The 19,795-nt window shown below is 38.5% G+C and overlaps 1 protein-coding gene across 1 annotated transcript; it reads left to right on the top strand.

Annotated features, from left to right (window-relative positions):
* Nucleotides 1–1,081: 1,081 nt before the first annotated feature.
* On the top strand, nt 1,082–5,140 carry LOC132612843 (uncharacterized). Its single transcript, XM_060326924.1, has 4 exons — nt 1,082–1,508; nt 1,634–1,861; nt 4,590–4,643; nt 5,007–5,140. Exons 1-4 carry the CDS (start codon nt 1,082–1,084, stop codon nt 5,138–5,140), a joined length of 843 nt encoding a protein of 280 aa, XP_060182907.1.
* The last annotated feature ends 14,655 nt before the right edge of the window (nt 5,141–19,795 follow it).

The following is a 19,795-nucleotide window of genomic DNA, read 5'->3' as shown; positions in this document are numbered from 1 at the left end:
AGAATTGTGTTTGATTTGATTTCTTCGCGTGTTTATTTTTTAATTTTCTTGAACCCCCTTATCAAACATTCTGGTTCCGCCCCTGACTACTACTTCTTTTCAGGTGTATATCATGAAATTAACAACGATCTTCTAGCTATAATGAATAAGGAAGGAGATATAGGTCTCCATGTTTCACTCCTCTTTGAAATTTAAAATTTTCATGTCTTTCACCATTTATACTAATAGTATACCACATATTAAATATAAGCTTGCCATTCAAGAGCCATTTCTTCAAGAGACCTGCATTGATGACTATAAAAGAATTATGAGAATGTAGGATAGTTATACAAATGTAAGTAGCAAGATATGAATTTTTTGGAGAGCAGAAGTGAATTGTAATGTATATGCTAACCATGCTCAAATGCTTACTTGTAAACTTACCACCAAAGAATCCAACAAAGAATTTTATATCTCAACAGTGTATGCCAAGACTAGAAAAACTGGAAGGGAGGATCAATGGGATGAGATGAGAGCTCCATCTAGTACAATTTCCACACCTTGGGCAGTTATAGGTGACTTTAATAGCATTTGATGAGAAATTGAGGGGAACCCACATAGACTATCCAAGAGTCTCCCTCTCATGGAATGCCTTTTTGACTGTAATCTTCAAGATGTTGGGTACTTTAGACAGCCTCTCACATGGTGCAATGAAAGAAAGGGTAGTGCCATCATTTGGAAAAGACTAGACAGGTTAGTTGTCAATGATGAATGGAATTCTTGCTTCTCTAAGATAACTATCCAGCACTTACCTAGGGTCAGTTCTGACCATTGCCCATTACTTATAATTGCTGAAGAAGAGGAAGAAAGCTACATAAAATACTTCAAATTCCTAAACTTTTGGGTAGATCAAGTGGACTTGGTCGAAATTGTGAAGCAACAATGGGAGGCTTAGATCAATGGGAACATATTTCGGAAAGTTCATCAGAAGATGAAAAGAACTAGCCAAGCTCTTAGTGAATGGTCTAGGAACAAAATTAGGGATATTTTTGATAACACTAAAGCTATGTAAAGAAAAATTGAGCAACTAGAAACTCAATACATGAATACCTTGAGTCAAGATGACAGGATGCACCTCAATCATGCCAAAGCTGAACTAATTCTTTACCATAAAATGGTTGATACATTCTGGAAGAAAAAGGCCAACCTCAAAAGGCACCTTGAGGGTGATGAAAATACCAAATATTTTCACAACATGGTCAAGGGCAGAAGGAAGTTCCTCAATATTCATAGAATCTATGCAGATGATCAATGGATAGAAGGAAGTGAAAATATTGCTGATGCTGCTATGAAGTTCTATCAAGACATATTCTCAGAAGAAAACATATCCTTTGATAATAGTATCCTTAACTGCTTCCCATGTTTGATTATTGATTCTGATAACTATATGCTCCTTGTTGATCCCTCTATGGATGAAGTTAAAAATGTCATTTTTGACATCAATCACAATAGTTTTCCTGGACCTGATGGTTTTAATAATATATTTTTTTTTCCAAAAATCTTGGGATATCATTGGCAATGATATTCTAGAAATGGTCAGAGCTGTTTTTTGATTGTCAACAAATGCCAATTTTTTTTACTTCAACTTGTTTAGTCCTTATTTCTAAGACTGAAGCTCCACAATCCTTTACTGATTTTAGACCAATTACACTTAGTAATATTTCTCAAAAAGTAGTGTCTAAGGTTCTAAATGAAAGACTAGCCAAAGTTCTTCCAAATTTAATCTCTGAAAGCCAAAGTGGTTTCATTAAAGGCAAACTATTGGTGAAAAATGCTTTACTTGCACAGGAAATTATTCATGACATCAGACATCCTAATAAGGGTAATAATGTTGTGATCAAATTGGATATGAATAAGGCTTATGACGAAATTTCATGGCCCTTTTATATGCAGTATTGAGGAAATTGGGTTTTGCAGAACGATGGATAATAATCATCAGGAACCTGATTTCCAATAATTGGAATACTGTTATTGTGAATGGAAAGAGATATGGATATTTCAAGTCTGACAGAGGATTCAAATAGGGGGACCCTATTTCCTGTTACACCTCACATTTTGTATGTTGAGTTCCACCGAGTACTAGTTGTCCTAGTCTTGGGAAGCAAAACTAATTTATCGAGGTCATGAGGATAGACATGTCCATCTTGGATATATAGAAGAGACAAACCATGTTTAGTATGCTTCAAAAAGGTCTAAGACTTATCGGATCATCGCAGTTAAGTTTTAGCGAAAGTTCACCAAAGTGTCACATTATGGCGCAATATGTGACTCTCAGAGCACACTTTGCGAGACGCAGTCCATGTTTGAGAGAGGAAGAATGTGCAGCATAGTGTGACAGAAAATTTTAACGATTTTGTAAGGTCTGCGACACGACATGCGGTTCTCAGAGCACATTATGCGACACCGCAAACCTCGCTGCAGGTTGTGTCGGTCCAGATTTTTCCAGACTTACTATAAATAGAATCAATTTGACCCTCACTCATTATTTCACCATTTTCGGACCTAGACACTTCCAGAACTCTCTCTACAAGTCCTCACATGATCTAAGACTAAAATCAAGGGCAAACCAAGGGATCTTAATACAAAGAATTCCATAATCATCATTAGATTGTTTTCCCCCTTGTGGTGCTGAATTTGGAGACTTCTTGGAAGTGAAGAAATTTCGAATCTAGAATCATCCTTGTGAGTAAAGGCATGATTATCACTCCATCTTCATGTTTCTAGGATTGATTGGCCTTTATACAAGTTATGGAAAGGAGAACATGTGAAAGTGAAGTTTAATTGTGCTAGAACTTGTTCTTAGCTATGTTTGAATCATGAATTGTTCTAGACTTGATATGGTTGTGATGTTGTTGGGTTGGTTATGCAAATAAAGTTGTAGTATGAAGATGTTGGATTGTTAAGTGAGTTGTGAAGATGGAAAAGAGCTAATGAAGAGTTTGTGGCGCCAAAATATGTATAGGATCAAGTAAAACCAGTTATACGAATCTTATGCATATAAGATGTTCGACAAAATGTCTAAATGAGTTCCCTTATAATTTATGAACCCATCATTGATACGGATACTTCGTTTACTGTAGATAATCATTCGTAGAGCCTACGAGGAGTCGTGGGATATTGTATAAGTAAGGGGACAAGGTATGTTAAAGCTAGCCCTTTCTTTCTTAAGGCATGATTCCTTTGTTGTGAACCTACACATGATATCCATGAGGTCCCTATTCCTAAAAAAATGCTAGAAACTCATGATTCTTAAGGTTTTTATGATATCGCTGTTAAGTGTCCTTCATGATAATGATGAGTTCATTTCAAGAGATACCAAAGCATATGGTTTTTGATATTCCTATGATATTATTGAGCTTGTTCCATGATTTTGGTTTTATTCATTAATTTTGATCTCACCTTACGATACGTTTCTTTCAAGGTGAGATATAGTGATGGTGATGATTCCATAATAGAAATAGGAGGTTTACTGACCTTATGTCACTCCGATTTAGTTGTAACGTTTTATTCATGCATGCTTTATATATATGTAGCTATTTTCTCACACCGAGCCGTGCTATAGTTGGCCAGGTACAACACATAGATGTGCGCACCACTGCAGTGGGTACTTTATGATGTTACCCCAGACACGAGATGCCCCCGATGCGGGATGATATGATATATGGATCGGGTTGCACATTCCACAACACTAACACTTATATTATATATATGTAAATATGAAAATGTTTTTTTTAAAAGACAGTCTAAGCATGCATGATATCCGCCTTAATAGGCCATCAGATGTACAAGTTATTTCTCCCATCTTATGTTTCTTCCATATTTTCATTATGTTGTTATTCATGCCTTACATACTCAATACATTATTCAAACTGACGTCCTTTTGTTATGAATGTTGTGTTCATGCCCGCAGGTAGACAGGGAGATGAACCAGATTCTTAGGCTGCTTCATCAACATTTGTACAGGAGCGCTCCACTTATTCTAAAGCTACAGTTCAGCTGGTATTATTCTTTTATTTATATATGCGTATGGCAGGGTCCTGTCCCTCTTTATGATTTTATGCACTCCATGTAGAGGCTCGTAGACAGATGTATATAGTTAGATGTTCTGTAACCTCATCGTTTCATATTTTTGTATATCATTTTGGTAGCCTTGTCGGCTTGCGCATGTGGGCATAGTTGATGATAATCATATAGATGTGCATTTAACTTCTCGGCTCATGGCCTTACAAATTATGATATTTATGAGTTATCTTTGTGATCCACCCAGATATGGTTATGAGTTGTATGTCAAGAGAGGGTCGGTAGGTTAGGTCCGGGTACCCGTCATGGCCAACGGTCATGAAAAAAGTGGTATCAGAGCAGTTCATCCTAGGGTGTGTGTACGAGCCGTGTCCGGTAGAGTCTTGTTTACACGTGTGAAACGCGCCACACTTATAAACAGAACGCTGCAGGGCATTTAGGAACTATTGACCTTTCTTTCTCATCTTAGATCGTGCGATAGAGCCATGTTAAGAATGCAACTATCTAATTGTCTCCTGTTTAATTTTCAGCGATTCCTCCAAGAAAGAAAAAAGTCAGCGCAATACTGGGTGCTGCTGGAGAAGGTACTAGTGAGAACCTCTTATTGAGTTAGGACATAGCAAGGCTCAGAGTGCCACTCCCTCGGATGCTACCTCCAGTGGCAGAAAAGCATGCAAGGGCTCCAGTCCCTCCGGCCCCTCAGCCTCCATCCCCTCCCCCTGTTGCTTCGGATCAGGACTTGCGAGACGCAGTCTTGTTGTTGACTCAGTTAGTAGCCTCTTAGCCCCAGCGGCAAGGTGCTGGTCATGGTGATAGGGTTGTTAGTGCCCGAGTTCGTGATTTCATTAATTTGGACCCCCCAGAGTTCTTTGGGTCAAATCCAGATGAGGACCCACAGAACTTCATTGACGAGATTTTAAGAACATTGTGGGTAATACATGCTTCAGATGTTGAGTCGGTGGAGTTGGCCTCTTATGGATTGCGAGATATGGCTGTTCATTGGCATAGTACCTGGGTATCTTCTAGAGGGGTAAATACACCTACACCGGTCTGGCAAGAGTTTGTAAAAGCTTTTCTATGACACTATTTTCCACCAGAGGTTCGACGGGCCAGAGCTGATAGGTTCCTAAACCTCAGATAGGGGAACATGAGTATTCGAAAGTATATCCTTCATTTTAATTCCTTGGCCAGATATGCTCCAGCTATGGTAGCTGATATGGGAGATTGTGTCCACCGGTTTGTGAATGGTTTGGGGTCACATTTGATTGATGATTGTATAACGGCCTCACTTCAGGAAGGTATGGATATTTCTCATATTCAGGCCCATGCCCAAATTTGGAGGGCCATATCCTTAGGTGTTGCTAGTGAGTTCAGAGAGGGTTAAAGGAAGCAGTATTCAAGGCACTCAGGCCATTCAGCAGCTGGTGCACCTCCACGATTTGCAAGAAAGGGATTTGATACCCTATTTATTCCGGACCAAGTCAGAGTTTCAAAGCTTCAGGTTCCCAGTATAGAGGTGATTCCGGCCAGATGAGGCCACCTTTACCATGATGTACTCAATGTTGTAAGTTGCATGATGGACAATGCCGTTTAGGTACAAATAATTGTTATGCCTGCAGTCAACCAAGCCATATGTTGCGCGACTACCCGTCGAGAGGTGGAAGAGGTATGGTTCAACCCACGAGATCAGCAGTTGGTTCTTTATCATCGGTATGCCCTCTGGGGTAAAGCTCATAGACACCAGCAAGCCATAGTAGAGGTAGAGGGGGAGCATCTAGTTTGAGCAGTCCTCAGAATGGCATCTATGCACTAGCTAGATGACAGGATCCTGAGTCTTCGCCCGATGTTGTGACAGGTATATTATCAGTATCTTCACATGACGTATATGCATTGATTGATCCAAGTTTTACATTGTCATATGTTACTACTTATATTGCTAGTTAGTTTGGGGTGAAACCTGAGTCGATTAGACCTTGTGAAGTATCTACATCCGTTGGTGACCCAGTGATAGCTAGACGGGTATATAGATGTTATATCCCGTATTTTTGTACATTGGGACATTCCGAGCTAACCGCGATAAGTTGAGGGCAAGGCTATTTTCCGATTTTGATTTAATGCACAAGTTGCTTGTAAATATTACTAGTATGGAATATTAAGGAAAATTTGGGGTTAAAAGTTAATTTTGTAAAGTTAGTATTTCATGAAATAAAGGCCAAGTGGCCGTGTAATGGGGTGTGGGATATGGCCCACATGGATGCACAATATAAGTAAATAAAAAGATGACTAATTAGTCACATTTTTCATCTTCACCTTTTAGAAACTTGAAGAAACTTGGAGAGAAAAAGCAAAGAGAAGCCATTTGGTCATGGTGTGGCCGAACAAGCTATGAGAAATTGATCAATAAAAATTATTTTCTTCTAGCAATTCAACCAATTGGAAGGTCCTCTTTAACGTGGAGTAGTTGTTGGAGCAAGCAAAACACTTATTTGTGCACTTTACCATCCTAGCCAAGTTGAGAAGTGTAGTGAAGAAAGGTAAGGTTTAATCTCCTTTCTCATATGTTATGGGTGGTTTGTGCATGTTGTAGTATGTAGAAATGAATGAAATTCATGAAACCCTATGTGTTGGTGTTGGCCATGTATGTGTTGTGTTGTGTAAGAGTGATGAACCAATTTTTACTTAGTACTTTGGTTGTTGTTGTTATGGATTCTATGATGAAACTGAATGTTCAATAATTCTAGTTGAAGTTGTAATTGTCGGAGAGTTGTTTTAGAAGCTAATGCGACATTAATACCACTTCTTGTATTTATGGAAAATAATGTTGTTAGTGTGTGAATTATTGGTGTAGTTCATGAATTTGAAAGAAGGAAATATGTTGTTATTGCTATTGTTGCATTTTGGAGGTTTCGGGTGGAGTGGCATATTGGTTAGATTATTTTGAATGTTGTGCGGATATTTTGAAGTGTTTTTGAGTTTTGTTTGAATGGTTTCGGATTAGTATTTGAGTGTGCGAGCATTGGTGTTAGCTTAATTGTATGTAGTTGAGGTGAATGGAAATGGAATGTCGTCGAATTATGTAAAAGGGAGTTGCTAGTGTTAGAATGTGTTTTGGATTAATTGTTGATGTTGTTAATATGGTTGTTGGTATTGTTGTTGATGATTTGGCCGAGTTGAATTCTCGGGGTTGTTGAATTTACAGGGGAAATGTTGCCCAATTTTCTGTAGACAAGTGCTAGCTTAGGATTGAATTCCTAAGTACTTGTAGCTAACGTTTGGTATTTAATGACGTTATTATAGATCTTGGGGAGCCCGAGACTTGAGTTGGGATTAGCTTAGGAAGCGGACAAGGTATGTAAAGCTTACCCTTTCTTTCTTTTGGCATGCCTTAGATGTAAATAAGATGTGATACAAACCTCGGGGTAACTCCTTTCATAAGATCCGAGCATGTCAACGATTCTTATTCACTTCTTGATGTTACACTCCTAATATAGTCGAACTATGGTCACTAGGTCTTTTGTATCATTGGATAAAGAACGTGTATACAAAATTTTTGTTCTTAAAGGTTTTATGTCGAATAATGTCTCTAACTTTCTTAGACGTGATCGGATCGCTCCGATACGTTCTTAGGGAGTTCTAAAGCGAATAATGTCAGTAACTTTCGTAGGCGGTCTCGGATTGTTTTGAATCGTTCGTAGAGGTTCCTGTAGTAAAATGCCCATAACTTTCTTATACTAAATCGGATTGACTCGAAACGTGTTTATGATCCTCCAGGTGTCGGTAAGTGTACTTGTCTATCAAGTCTTAAAAATTGATTTATGTGCATATAGTTTCTCACTACTCTGCTCGTGCATACTGTTATTATATCTTTCGCCGAGTCCCGGGCCGGTTTTGTCATCGTGCGCACTATGTTATATTCGGCAGTATGATGTGTTACGGTTCCCCGAGTCCCCCACTAGCGGGCCGGGTACCGTTTATGTATGTTATGGCGTTATGATGTGTTATGTTGCTATGATGTGTTACGGAGATGTTACGGGGATATGAAATCTTCTGGATTATGATGTGCTGTGGCGCCAGTGACGGGGTGGCGACCACATTCCCGAGCCCTATACATGATTTTGATATACATTATTTGTGTTTCAAAAACAAGTATTTTGGTATATTGATTCTTGTACTCGTTTTCCATACTTCTTATTTCAGTTATGATCCTGATTATTGTATTTCGCGCTTTATATACTCAGTACCTATTTCGTACTGACCCCCTTTCTTCGGGGGCTGCGTTTCATGCCCGCAGGTACAGACGCTCGTTCTGGTGACCCGCCAGCTTAGTACGCCTATTCTGCTGTTTTGGAGTGCTCCCCTTGTTCTGGAGCCAACATTCTGGTACAGACTTTTCCGTTGTATATATGTATGTATATTCCGGGGTACGGCGGGGCCCTGTCCCGCCATATGATACTTTTGTTACTCTTAGAGGCTTGTAGACATGTATGTGGGTCATGAGTCGTTGATGTCCAGTTATGTTAATATGGTTTATGTCTTGAGCGGTTCCATTTGCTATGACAGCCTTATCGGCTTGTATGTATATCCATATATATATTTTTGGGGCGATGTGTTTTACGACCGCCTTGCCGGCTTCTGTGTGATACATTTGTTTATATGCGACCGCTTGAGACGACGTCTGACCTTCGTATCTGGATAAGCCATTCGTATGACAATTCTAGTAAGTGAGTGTGTACGGGTGTCCAGCTCGGGCACTAGTCACGGCCCACGGGGTTGGGTCGTGACAATAGAAATTGTGAGGTTATAGTCTATGACGGTCATACTATGGCAGATTTGGTTTAATTAAGTATGGTAGATTTTGATGTTATTATGGGTATAAAATGGTTGGCTTCTTGTTATGCCAATGTCGATTATAGAACAAAAATTGTTCATTTCTAATTTCCAGCAAAACCAGTTCTAGAATGGAAGGGTAATACAACATCTCCGAGATGTAGGTTTATTTCCTATCTCAAGGCAAGGAAGATGACTGCTAAGGGGTGAATTTATCATCTAGTCCGAGTTCAAGATATAGAAGCAAAGCTGCCGACTTTTCAATATGCTTCAGTAGTGTATAAGTTTCTAGATGTGTTCCCAGACGAGATTCCAGGTCTTCCGTCAGAACGGAAGATTAATTTTGCCATTGATGTGTTGCCGAATACTAAGCCAATATCTACTCCTCCTTATAGGATGGCACCTACAGAATTGAGGGAGTTGAAAGAGCAATTAAAATATTTGCCAGAAAAAGGCTTTATTAGGCCTTGTTCATCACCGTAGGGAGAACTTGTGTTGTTTGTAAGAAAGAAGGATGGCTTGTTGTAGATGTGTATTGACTATAGGCAGTTGAATAAGGTGACAATAAATAACAAGTATCCACTTCCAAGGATTGATGATTTATTTGATTAGTTGCAGGGTGCCAAATGGTTCTCCAAATAGATTTGAGATCAGGGTACCACCAGGTGAGAGTTAGAGAGAAAACGACTTTCAGAACTAGATATGGTCATTTTGAGTTTCAAGTAATGTCGTTTGGGCTGACAATTGCACCGACGGTATTCATGGATTTAATGAATAGCGTATTCAAACCTTTTCTAGATTCTTTCGTGGTTGTGTTTATTGATGATATCTTAGTACAAATCATTTACGTCCTATCCTTAGGGTTCTTCAGGCTAAGAAGTTATATGCAAAGTTCTCAAAATGTAAGTTTTGGTTAAATTCCGTGACTTTTTTGGGGCACATTATTTCAGCTGGTGGTATTCGAGTATATAGCCAGTAGATTGAGGCTATTTAAGACTTGGCCGAGACCTACAACACTTATTGAAGTTCATAGTTTTCTGGGACTGGTAGGTTATTAAAAAAGATTTATAGAAGGTTTTTCTTTAATTTCTGCACCGCTGATGAAGCTGACTCATAAATCATCTAAACTTTAATGGACGGATGTTTGTGAGCGCAGTTTTCAGGAGTTGAAGAAATCGATTGACTTCGGCCCTAGTTCTGACACTTCTAGAAAGATCGGAAGGCTATGTTGTTTACTGTGATGACTTAAGCGTTGGATTAGGTTGTGTGTTGATGCAACATGGTAAGGTTATAGCTTCTTCTTCAAGACAATTGTGGAAACATGGGAAAAACTACCCGACCCATGATCTAGAATTAGATGTGGTGATTCATGCATTGAATATGTGGAGGCATTATTTTTATGGCGTTCATGTTGATATCTATACAGACCATAAGAGCCTCTAGTATATTTTCAAGAAAAAGGAGTTGCATTTACGACAAAGGCAATGGTTGGAGCTATTAAAGATTATGATGTTAGTATTTTATATCATCCTGGGAAGGAGAACATATTAGCCAATGCCCTTAGCCGCAGATCCATGGGCAGCGTATGTGGTGTCCAACTAGAGAAAAAGGGCTTAGTTCGTGAGCTCCAACAATTGGCTCACCTAGGAGTCCGATTATGGGATTTAGGCAATGCGGGGGTTACTATTCAAGATTCAACTATCTCGTCTTTAGTAGTTGAGGTGAAAGAGCTCCAGTATGAGGATCCCATGTTAGTTCATTATAGAGATACATTCCCTCAGAAGAAAAAGTCACCATTTGAGACTTCTGCAGATGGAGTTCTCAGGTACCGAGGCAGACTATGTGTTCCCGATATTACAGGGTTACGGTACTAGATTCTGGAAGAAGCCCATTATTCCCGTTATTCATTCATTCGGGAGCGACAAAAATGTATCATGATGTTAAGTCAATTTATTGGTGGGATGGAATGAAGAAAGACATAGCAGAGTTCGTAGCTCAATGTCCTAACTATGAATAGGTAAAGATCGAGCATCAGAAGATCAATGGATTATTGCAAGCTATTGAAATGTTGACTTGGAAATGGAAACTAATTAATATGGATTTTATTATAGACTTGCCTCGTTCTCAGCGTAAGTATGATTCCATATGGGTAATTGTGGATAGACTTACGAAATTAGCTCATTTTCTACCTGTCAAAACTACGTACTCAGCTGAACATTATGCAAAGCTTTATACCAAGGAGGTAGTACGACTCCATTGTGTTCTAGTATCCATTATCTCCGATAGAGGTGCGCAGTTTATAGTAATTTCTGGAAATCTTTCCAAGAGGGTCTGGGGACTCAAGTGAGTCTTAGCATAACATTTCACCCCCAGACTGATGGACAAGCTGAGCGTACCATTCAGACTCTCGAAGATATGCTACGAGCACATGTGTTAGACTTTGGAGGTGGTTGGGATAATCATTTGCCGCTCATTGAGTTTGCATATAATAATAGTTATCATTCCAATATTCAGATGGCCCGTATGAGGCTTTATATAGGCGAAAGTGTAGGTCACCAATAGGATGGTTCAAAGTGGGAGAGACTAAGTTTGTAGGGCCAGATTGATCCAGCAAGCACTGGAGAAGGTCAAGGTTATTCAGGACCGATTATTAACAGACCGAAGTCGATAGAAGTCTTATGCGGACAATCGCCGATGACAGTTGGAGTTCCAAGTTGATGATTGGATATTCTTGAAAGTGTCACCTATGAAAGATGTCATCAGATTTGGCAAAAAGGGTAAGCTTAGCCCTCGGTATATTGGACATTACAGAATCATACGCAGAGTAGGCTAGGTGGCCTATGAGTTAGATCTACCTTTAGACTTAGAGTTAGTCACCCAGTTTTCCACGTATCAATGCTTCGCAAGTGTATTGGAGATCCTTCCAGAGTTGTACCCATAGATGACGTTCAAGTCACCGAGCAATTATCTTATAAATAAATTCTCATTGCGATCCTAGATAGACAAATTTGAAGATTGAGGACTATGGATGTAGCTTCAGTGGAGGTCCTTTGGAGGAACATGAATAAAGAAGACATGACTTGGGAAGCTGAAGAAGATATGAGGTCCAGGTATCCACATTTGTTTCCACTCCGAGAAGAGGTTCAGATAGGGACATCACTGTCTTCGGGTGAGTAATGCTTTCTTTTTATGATTTCTTGGTAGTATAGGGCTATCTTTGTTATTATTGTTGTGGCCATGTGAGGCATTGTATATTTTGAGTTGTTGTGACAGGATGGTAATGGTATGGTTACAGGGGAAACTCTAGCAATTTTTTTGTATAATCCCTAAGAGTTTAACATTCTAGGACGAATGTTTCTTAGGGGGGAAGGATGTTACACCTTACATTTTTGTACGTTGAGTTTCGCCGAGTACTAGTTGTCCTAGTCTTGGGAAGCAAGAATAATTTTTTGAGGTCATGAGGATAGACATCTCCATCTTGGGTATATAAGAGAGAAAAACCATGTTTAGTAAGCTTCGGGAAGGTCTAAGACTTTTCGGATCATCCGAGTTAAGTTTCAGCGAAAGTTCGACAAAGTGTCAAATTATGGCGTAATATGTGGCTCTTAGAGCACACTTGTTGAGATACATGTCATGTTTGAGAGACGCAGAATGTGCAACATAGTGTAAAAGAAAAATTTGAAGATTTGTAAGGTATGCGACATGACATGCGGCTCTCAGAGCATACTATGCGATGCCGCAAACCTCGCTGCAGGTTTTGTCAGTCCAGAATTTTCTAGACTTATATAGATAGACCCTATTCGACCCTCACTCATTACTTTACCATTTTTGGACCTAGTCACTTCCAAATCGCTCTACAAGTCCTCACATGATCTAAGGCCAAAATCAAGGGCGAACCAGGTGATCTTAACATAAAGAATTCCATAATCATCATTAGATTGTTTTCCCCCTTGTGGTGCTGAATTTGGAGACTTCTTGGAAGTGAAGAAATTTCGATTCTATAGTCGTCCTTGTGAGTGAAGGTATGATTATCACTCCATCTTCGTGATTATAGTATTGTTTGGCCTTTATACAAGTTATGGGAAGGAGAACATGTGAAAGCAAAGTTTAATTGTGCTAGAACTTGTTCTTAGCTATGTTTGAGTCATGAATTGTTCTAGACTTTATATGATTGTGATGTTGTTGGTATGGTTATGCAAATAGAGTTGTAGTATGAAGATATTGGATTGGTAAGTGAGTTTTGAAGATGGAAAAGAGCTAGTGAAGGGTTTGTGTTGCCAAATACGTATAGCATCAAGTAAAACAAATTTCATGAATCTTATGCAAATAAGGTGTTCGAAAAAATGTCTAAATGAGTTCCCTTATAAAGTATGAACCCATCATTGATACGGATACTTCGTTTACTATAGATAATCATTCGTAGAGCCTACGAGGAGTCGTGGGATCCGTATAAGTAAGGGGACAAGGTATGTTAAAGCTAGCCTTTTCTTTCTTAAGGCATGATTCCTTTGTTGTGAACTTACACATGATATCCATGAGGTCCCTATTCCTAAAAAAATGCTAGAAGCTCATGATTCTTAAGGTTTTATGATATCACTGTTAAATGTCCTTCACGATGATGATGTGTTCATTTCCAGAGGTACAAAGCTTATGGTTTTTGATGTTCCTGTGATATTATTGAGCTTGTTCCACGATTATTGGTTTTATTCATTAATTTTGATCTCACCTTACAATAATTGTTCTTTCAAGATGAGATATAGCGATGGTGATGATTCAATAATAGAAATCGGAGGATTACCGACCTTACATCACTTCGATTTAGTTGTAACATTTATTTGGCTCTCATGCATGCTTTATATATGTAGCTATTTTCTCAAACCGAGCCGTGCTATAGTCGGTCGGGTACGACACATAGATGTGCACACTATTGCAGTGGGTACGTTATGATGCTACCCCGGACGCAGGATGCCCCAGACGCGGGATGATATGATATATGGATTGGGTTGCACATTCCGCAACACTAACACTTATATTATATATATGTATGTATGAAAATATTTTTTTAAAAAGAAAGTCTAAGCATGCATGATATACGCCTTAAGAGGCCATTAGATGTACAAGTTGTTTCTCCTATCTTATGTTTCTTCCATATTTTCATTATGTTGTTTTTTACGCCTTACATACTCAGTACATTATTCATGCTGATGTCTTTTTGTTATGGACGTTGCATTCATACCCGCAGGTAGACAGAGAGAAGGACTAAATCCCTAGGCCGCTTCATCAACGTTTGTACAGGAGCGCTCTATTTTTTCTGGAGCTACCGTTCAGTTGGTATTATTCTTTTGTGTATATATGGGCATGGCAAGGTCCTGTTCCATCCTTATGATTCTATGCACTCCATATAGAGGCTTATAGACAGATGTATATAGTTAGATGTTCTGTAACCTCATCGATTCATATTTTTGTATATCATTTTGGCAGCCTTGTCGGCTTGTGCATATGGCCATAGTTGATGATGATCATATAGACGTGCATTTAACTTGTGGACTCATGCCCTTACAGATTATGACATTTATGAGTTATCTTTGTGGTCCACCAAGATATGGTTATGACTTGTGTGTTAAGAGGTGCTTGGTAGGTTCGGTCCGGGTACCCGTCATGGCCCTCTGGTTGGATCGTGACATTCCCTTTTATGTGTTTGTGATTGCTGCTGAAGTTTTATCTAAACTTTTAAATAATTTTTTTTTTAAAATCCAACTTTATTGGCTTCAGTATGCATCATGTCACGCCCCAAAAACCCACCCTAGGCGTAACAGGTATCCAATGCTATGAACAACATTGGAAGCACCTCATAAAATCAAGAAAAAAAAAGTCTAATCTCTTTCGATAATCTTTTAATAAATACGAAAACCAGTCGTTAATAAATTGGATAAAAGAACGATCATACTTTGAGATAATCCAGCGGAAGTCAAATCAGAAACATAGTAAATAAACATGGCAAAATGCCCAACAAGTCACACAAAATTCCAACGCACTACCCACAATGTGACAACTGTTTATGGAGCTTCTAATATAATAAAGAGTGTCTAAAAACTTCGGGACACAACCCAAAATTAAAATACGAAAAATAAAGATAGAATGTTGCCCCATGAATATTCATGCGGGCTCACCGAATAGTCTCAAAAGCAGCAAGTTCTCTTAAGTGGTAGGCGTGTCACGAACCTGCTCCTCTACGATACCTAACATACCATAAAACACAACAATGGTATGCCTGAGTGCTGGTACTCTGTGAGTGTCTAAGGGGCAATAGTTAAAAAAAAACAAGATATGATGAATAAAATCAATAAAATGATATCAATGAAAATAGCAGTTAAAACCCCGGAATAAAGTAAGTTAGTAACATTAAAGAGTCATCAGTGAATCCAACAACGAAGAGCACATTAACTTAACTCCTTACCATTTACTATGCCAAGTATTTCACTTACGATTCAATATCACCACAAGCCACGCACAGGCGACAAAATATCAATCACTCAATACTCCAGCTAAGAATATACGAAGGCTAATCATCCTCTGGACCAGCACAACAATAAATGCACCGGGCGACATGCCTTGGAGGTCAATCATCCTCTGGACTGACACAACAATACTCATATCGATACGTTAGGATACATAACGACTAATCGTTCTCTAGACTAGAACAACTTTCCCATACAGGCCCAAACACAAACAAAATACAGATCATGGCATATAAACCGAATTAGCAATCATGGCTTAAAGCCGAATTTCACTTCTTAAGTCATCATCTCAAGATAGAGGCATTTCAAGTCATAACTGATTTAGAAATCTTATTCAAATATCTTATTCAATTTTAAGTTCAAGAAACCCATTCAATAACAAAACAAGTTTAAGTTCCAAACTCAGCAAAATGAGTTCAATCATCCAATAGTGGGAAAAACAAGTTTCACAAAGTGGTTTGATGCGGGCTTGACCCTACACACGGGTGACCTTATCTAAAAGAAATCATCTTTAATTCCAAAAGAACTTCCACCAAAAAAAGAGTTATAATCATGTTCATATTCCATAGGAAGATTTCAAGTCACAAATAATCATCCCCACGTTTCAAACAAGATAGCATACTTCAAAAACAAGGGTTTGAAAAGTATACATACTTCAAGAAAGGTTTTTGGAAATCTAGACATACCTCAAATCCCACTGAAATATACTTGCCAAGATTCAATAATCACACTACAATGGTTTTAGATGATAAAGATTAGAACTTGAATCATTTCTTGAGGTTTTCTTGGAAATTTCAAGAACTAGGGTTTTTCACAAGCCTTAAATCTTGTTCTTGGATCTTATGAAAATCGTTAGTGGATTCTAATGTCTTGATTTATGATATACTAGTTCAAAAATCAATAATAATATCATAAAAATTAGAATTCTTACCTCTTAGACGAACTCCTCACGCCCTTACCTCATTCTTCTTGAATTTTCAAGAATCTAGGGTTTGGAAAGACGAACTAGTATCAAGAAAAGGTGAATTTAGTGTAGAATCGATGTAGATGGAGTAGGAACTCACCTTAGAGGTTTGGGTAGGCCTTAGGGTTTATTTTTAATGATTATATATGTTTAGGAACTAACCCTAAACTTAAATATAAGAAAGAAATGCGAAAACCCGACTTTTGGCCCAAAACCTGATGTTTTTGCGATAGGCCCGCAATGCGTGGCTATCTCTGGACCCCCTACAGACCTGAGTTTGAAAATTGGTATTTTTTTGCACTTGGTACACATTACAGAGCCATTTCCTGCGCCCTCGGGCGCACAACGCATGACCATTACGTGGCCCGTGTTAGTTTCTGCTCATTATTCAGTACAATGAACATAACTTCTTGTACAAAGCTGTGGTCAGCCTCCGTAATATATCGATTGAAAGGTATTTCCCAAATTCAAAACGCAAATACTCAAAAACAGGCCATAAGTACAGACTGTGTCGGACTTAGACGAATTTAGAAGGCTTTAAGAACTTCACTTTTCAATTTGACTTCAAAATAACTATTTATCACCTGAATTCAGTCTGAATGGATTCATATAGCTAAAGTATCATCTTAATACTAGCTTTTAAACATACACACCTCACTCATATTTATGGGATGTTACACTATCCCTCCCCCCCCCCCCCCCCTTTAGGATCATTCGTCCTCGAATGAAAGTTATGGCCTAAGATTTTCACTAAACCTCAAGTCTTCAAAATTCTCGCTAGTGTTCCTTTGCATTGCAAGATATATTGAACAGGACTCATAGAATACTCTAAAAATAACCATATGGTCTTTACAGAGACTCCCACAACCATACTAGACACGCCTAAGCATGGAATAAAGGATTTACACTTTTAGCCAAAACCATCACAAGCATTCGACAACCAGAAGATTCAACACATACCTGAAATAGGGAACAAGTGAGAGTATCTCTTCTTTATGTCCTCTTCCGCATCCCAAGTCATTTATTTGGTATTATGGTTTCACCACAGGACTTTAACTGAAGCTATATCTTTCGTTCTTAACCTCTTAACTTGTCGATCCAAGATCTGCATCTATTCTTCTTCATAAGACAACCCTTCATTGATTTCAATCTCTTCATGAGTTAAGACATGAGAAGGATCAGGTTCATATAACCTCAACATTGAAATGTGAAACACAGGATGCACCATGGCCATCTCAGATGGTAACTGCAACTCATAAGCCATGTTCCCAATTCTCTTAACAATATTATAAGGGCCAATGAAACGGGGACTAAGCTTGCCCTTTCTACCAAACTGCATTACTCCCTTCATTGGTGACACTTTTAAGAATACCTTGTTACCAACAGAAAACTCTATCTCACAATGCCTCATGTCCGTATAAGACTTCTGTCGACTCTGAGCTGTCTTGAGTCATTGCACAATGAGGTTCACCTTCTCTATTGCTTCATGAACTGAGTCGGGACCCAATAGTTCTAGTTTAGTAGGTTCGAACCACCCAATTAGATATCTGCAATGCCTCACATAAAGTGTTTCATACAGAGCCATCTAGGTACTATTGTTGTACGCGAATTCCCCAAGAGGTAGATGTTCATCCCAAGTACCTCCAAAATCAGTTGCACAAGCTCGCAACATGTCTTCCAGAGTTTGTATAGTTCTCTATACCTGCCTGTCTTTCTGAGGATGAAAGGCAGGCTCAAGTTCACTCGAGTTCCCAAAGCTTCTTGGAACGACTTTCGGAAATGAGCAGTGAATTGAGTACCTCTGTCAGATATGATAGATGTCAGAATTCTATTTAATGTAAAGATCTTTTTCAAATATTACTTGGCGTAATGTGCTGTAGTATCCATTGTCTTCGCATGAAGGAAATTAGCAGACTTAGTGAGTTTATCCACAATCACCCAAATAGAATTAAACTTGGTATTTGTGCAAGGTAAACCCCATAACAATGTCCATATTTATCATCTCCCTCTTTTATTGGGGAATCTCAATATTCTGAGCCAAACCACCAGGTCTTTGATGTTCGGCCTTCACCTGTTGACAGTTCAAATGCTTAGCTACAAAGTTAGAGATATCTACCTTCATGCTCTTCCACCAATAGTGTTATCTCAAATATTTATACATCTTGGTGTGTCACACCCCGACCTATGGCCTGGCCGAAACACGGCACTCGGTGCCTTTGTCCATGTGATCGAGCGAACCACATGGCTTGCTGAATCATCATGAGGCATAACATGAGTTAAATATAACTTAAACACGATGAGTCTAAACATGGGATATCATAATATTTAATAAAGTACATGCATAAAAAATGAATGCGAAAATAGCATAGCATAAAAAATGAATGCGAAAATGGCATAAACTGAGCCAACGATGGCTACACAACTTCGAGTATTTGAAATAACTGGTTGTCTAGTCTATGAAACCTCTATTATGAATCTAAACTGTAAAACATACTTGCTGAGACAAGGCCCCCAACACACATTAACTGCATAACTATCAAGAAAGTAAATAATGACTAAACACCGAAGAAGCTGGGGCTCACCAAAAGTTGATACGAGCAAATCCTATTGAGCAGATGCATCGTCCTATAAATTTGTACCTGTATCGTGAAATACAGGCCCTCGGGCAATGGAAAGGGGATGTCAGCACATTTAATGTACTGGTATGTAAAGTAAGTGAATGAAATAAGCATGACACATGAAATAATAGAACTGAAATTGAAACCTGATATGAGCATGAACTTAAATATATATATATATATATATATATATACAACGTGTTTGTGATTATTTTAACCAACATGAAACCATCACGTTAGTACGTGACATCTAATCTCTACCCGATCAGTTAAGCCATTTTGTACCTTGTGGGGGTACACGGCATGAACATGACATAAATGGATCCATATCCCTCAATAGGAAATATATAAGGGAATCGTCCTACTGGGCGGAGCGATCCTTATCCTATGTTGGAATACATCATTCAGGCATAAAACCTTTTCGGTAATCTGTGCAACTCCCAAAAACATGAACATGGTATAGTTGGTTGAGAAGCCCACGAATTTCATAAAAACATGACTTTTATTATAACATGGATATCTTGTATTATAACTTGGATAAATATTATACAATTTATTTGCATGAAAACATATAGACACGCAGGATATTCATGAAAGTAAACATAATATTTAATATCTCGCATGTAGGAACCCATGGAATGCAATATGTGGGTTTGCATGGATTACGGATGGATTCCCAATAACCAAAATGGAGGATTAGGAAAATAATAACGAACTAGTAATCTAACATTGTATATCATGGTACATGGACTTAGGGTTTATCATGAACTTGTCTAAAAAACCTAGTTTTGGTGAACTCTTGTATAATT

The sequence above is a fragment of the Lycium barbarum genome, chromosome 10 (genome assembly GCF_019175385.1).
Source record: "Lycium barbarum isolate Lr01 chromosome 10, ASM1917538v2, whole genome shotgun sequence".
NCBI lineage: Eukaryota > Viridiplantae > Streptophyta > Magnoliopsida > Solanales > Solanaceae > Lycium > Lycium barbarum.
The sequence above is the reverse complement of the archived record's forward strand: the minus strand, read 5'-3'. Positions and strand labels throughout refer to the sequence as shown.

Bases quoted from the DNA above. Each gene is read 5' to 3' on its own strand.
- LOC132612843 (XM_060326924.1), top strand. From the start codon at position 1,082: ATGAATACCTTGAGTCAAGATGACAGGATGCACCTCAATCATGCCAAA. The intron at 1,509-1,633 runs GTTTTAATAATA...CAACTTGTTTAG, and splicing joins TAGTTTTCCTGGACCTGATG to TCCTTATTTCTAAGACTGAA. The intron at 1,862-4,589 runs GTAATAATGTTG...TTTAATTTTCAG, and splicing joins CATCAGACATCCTAATAAGG to CGATTCCTCCAAGAAAGAAA.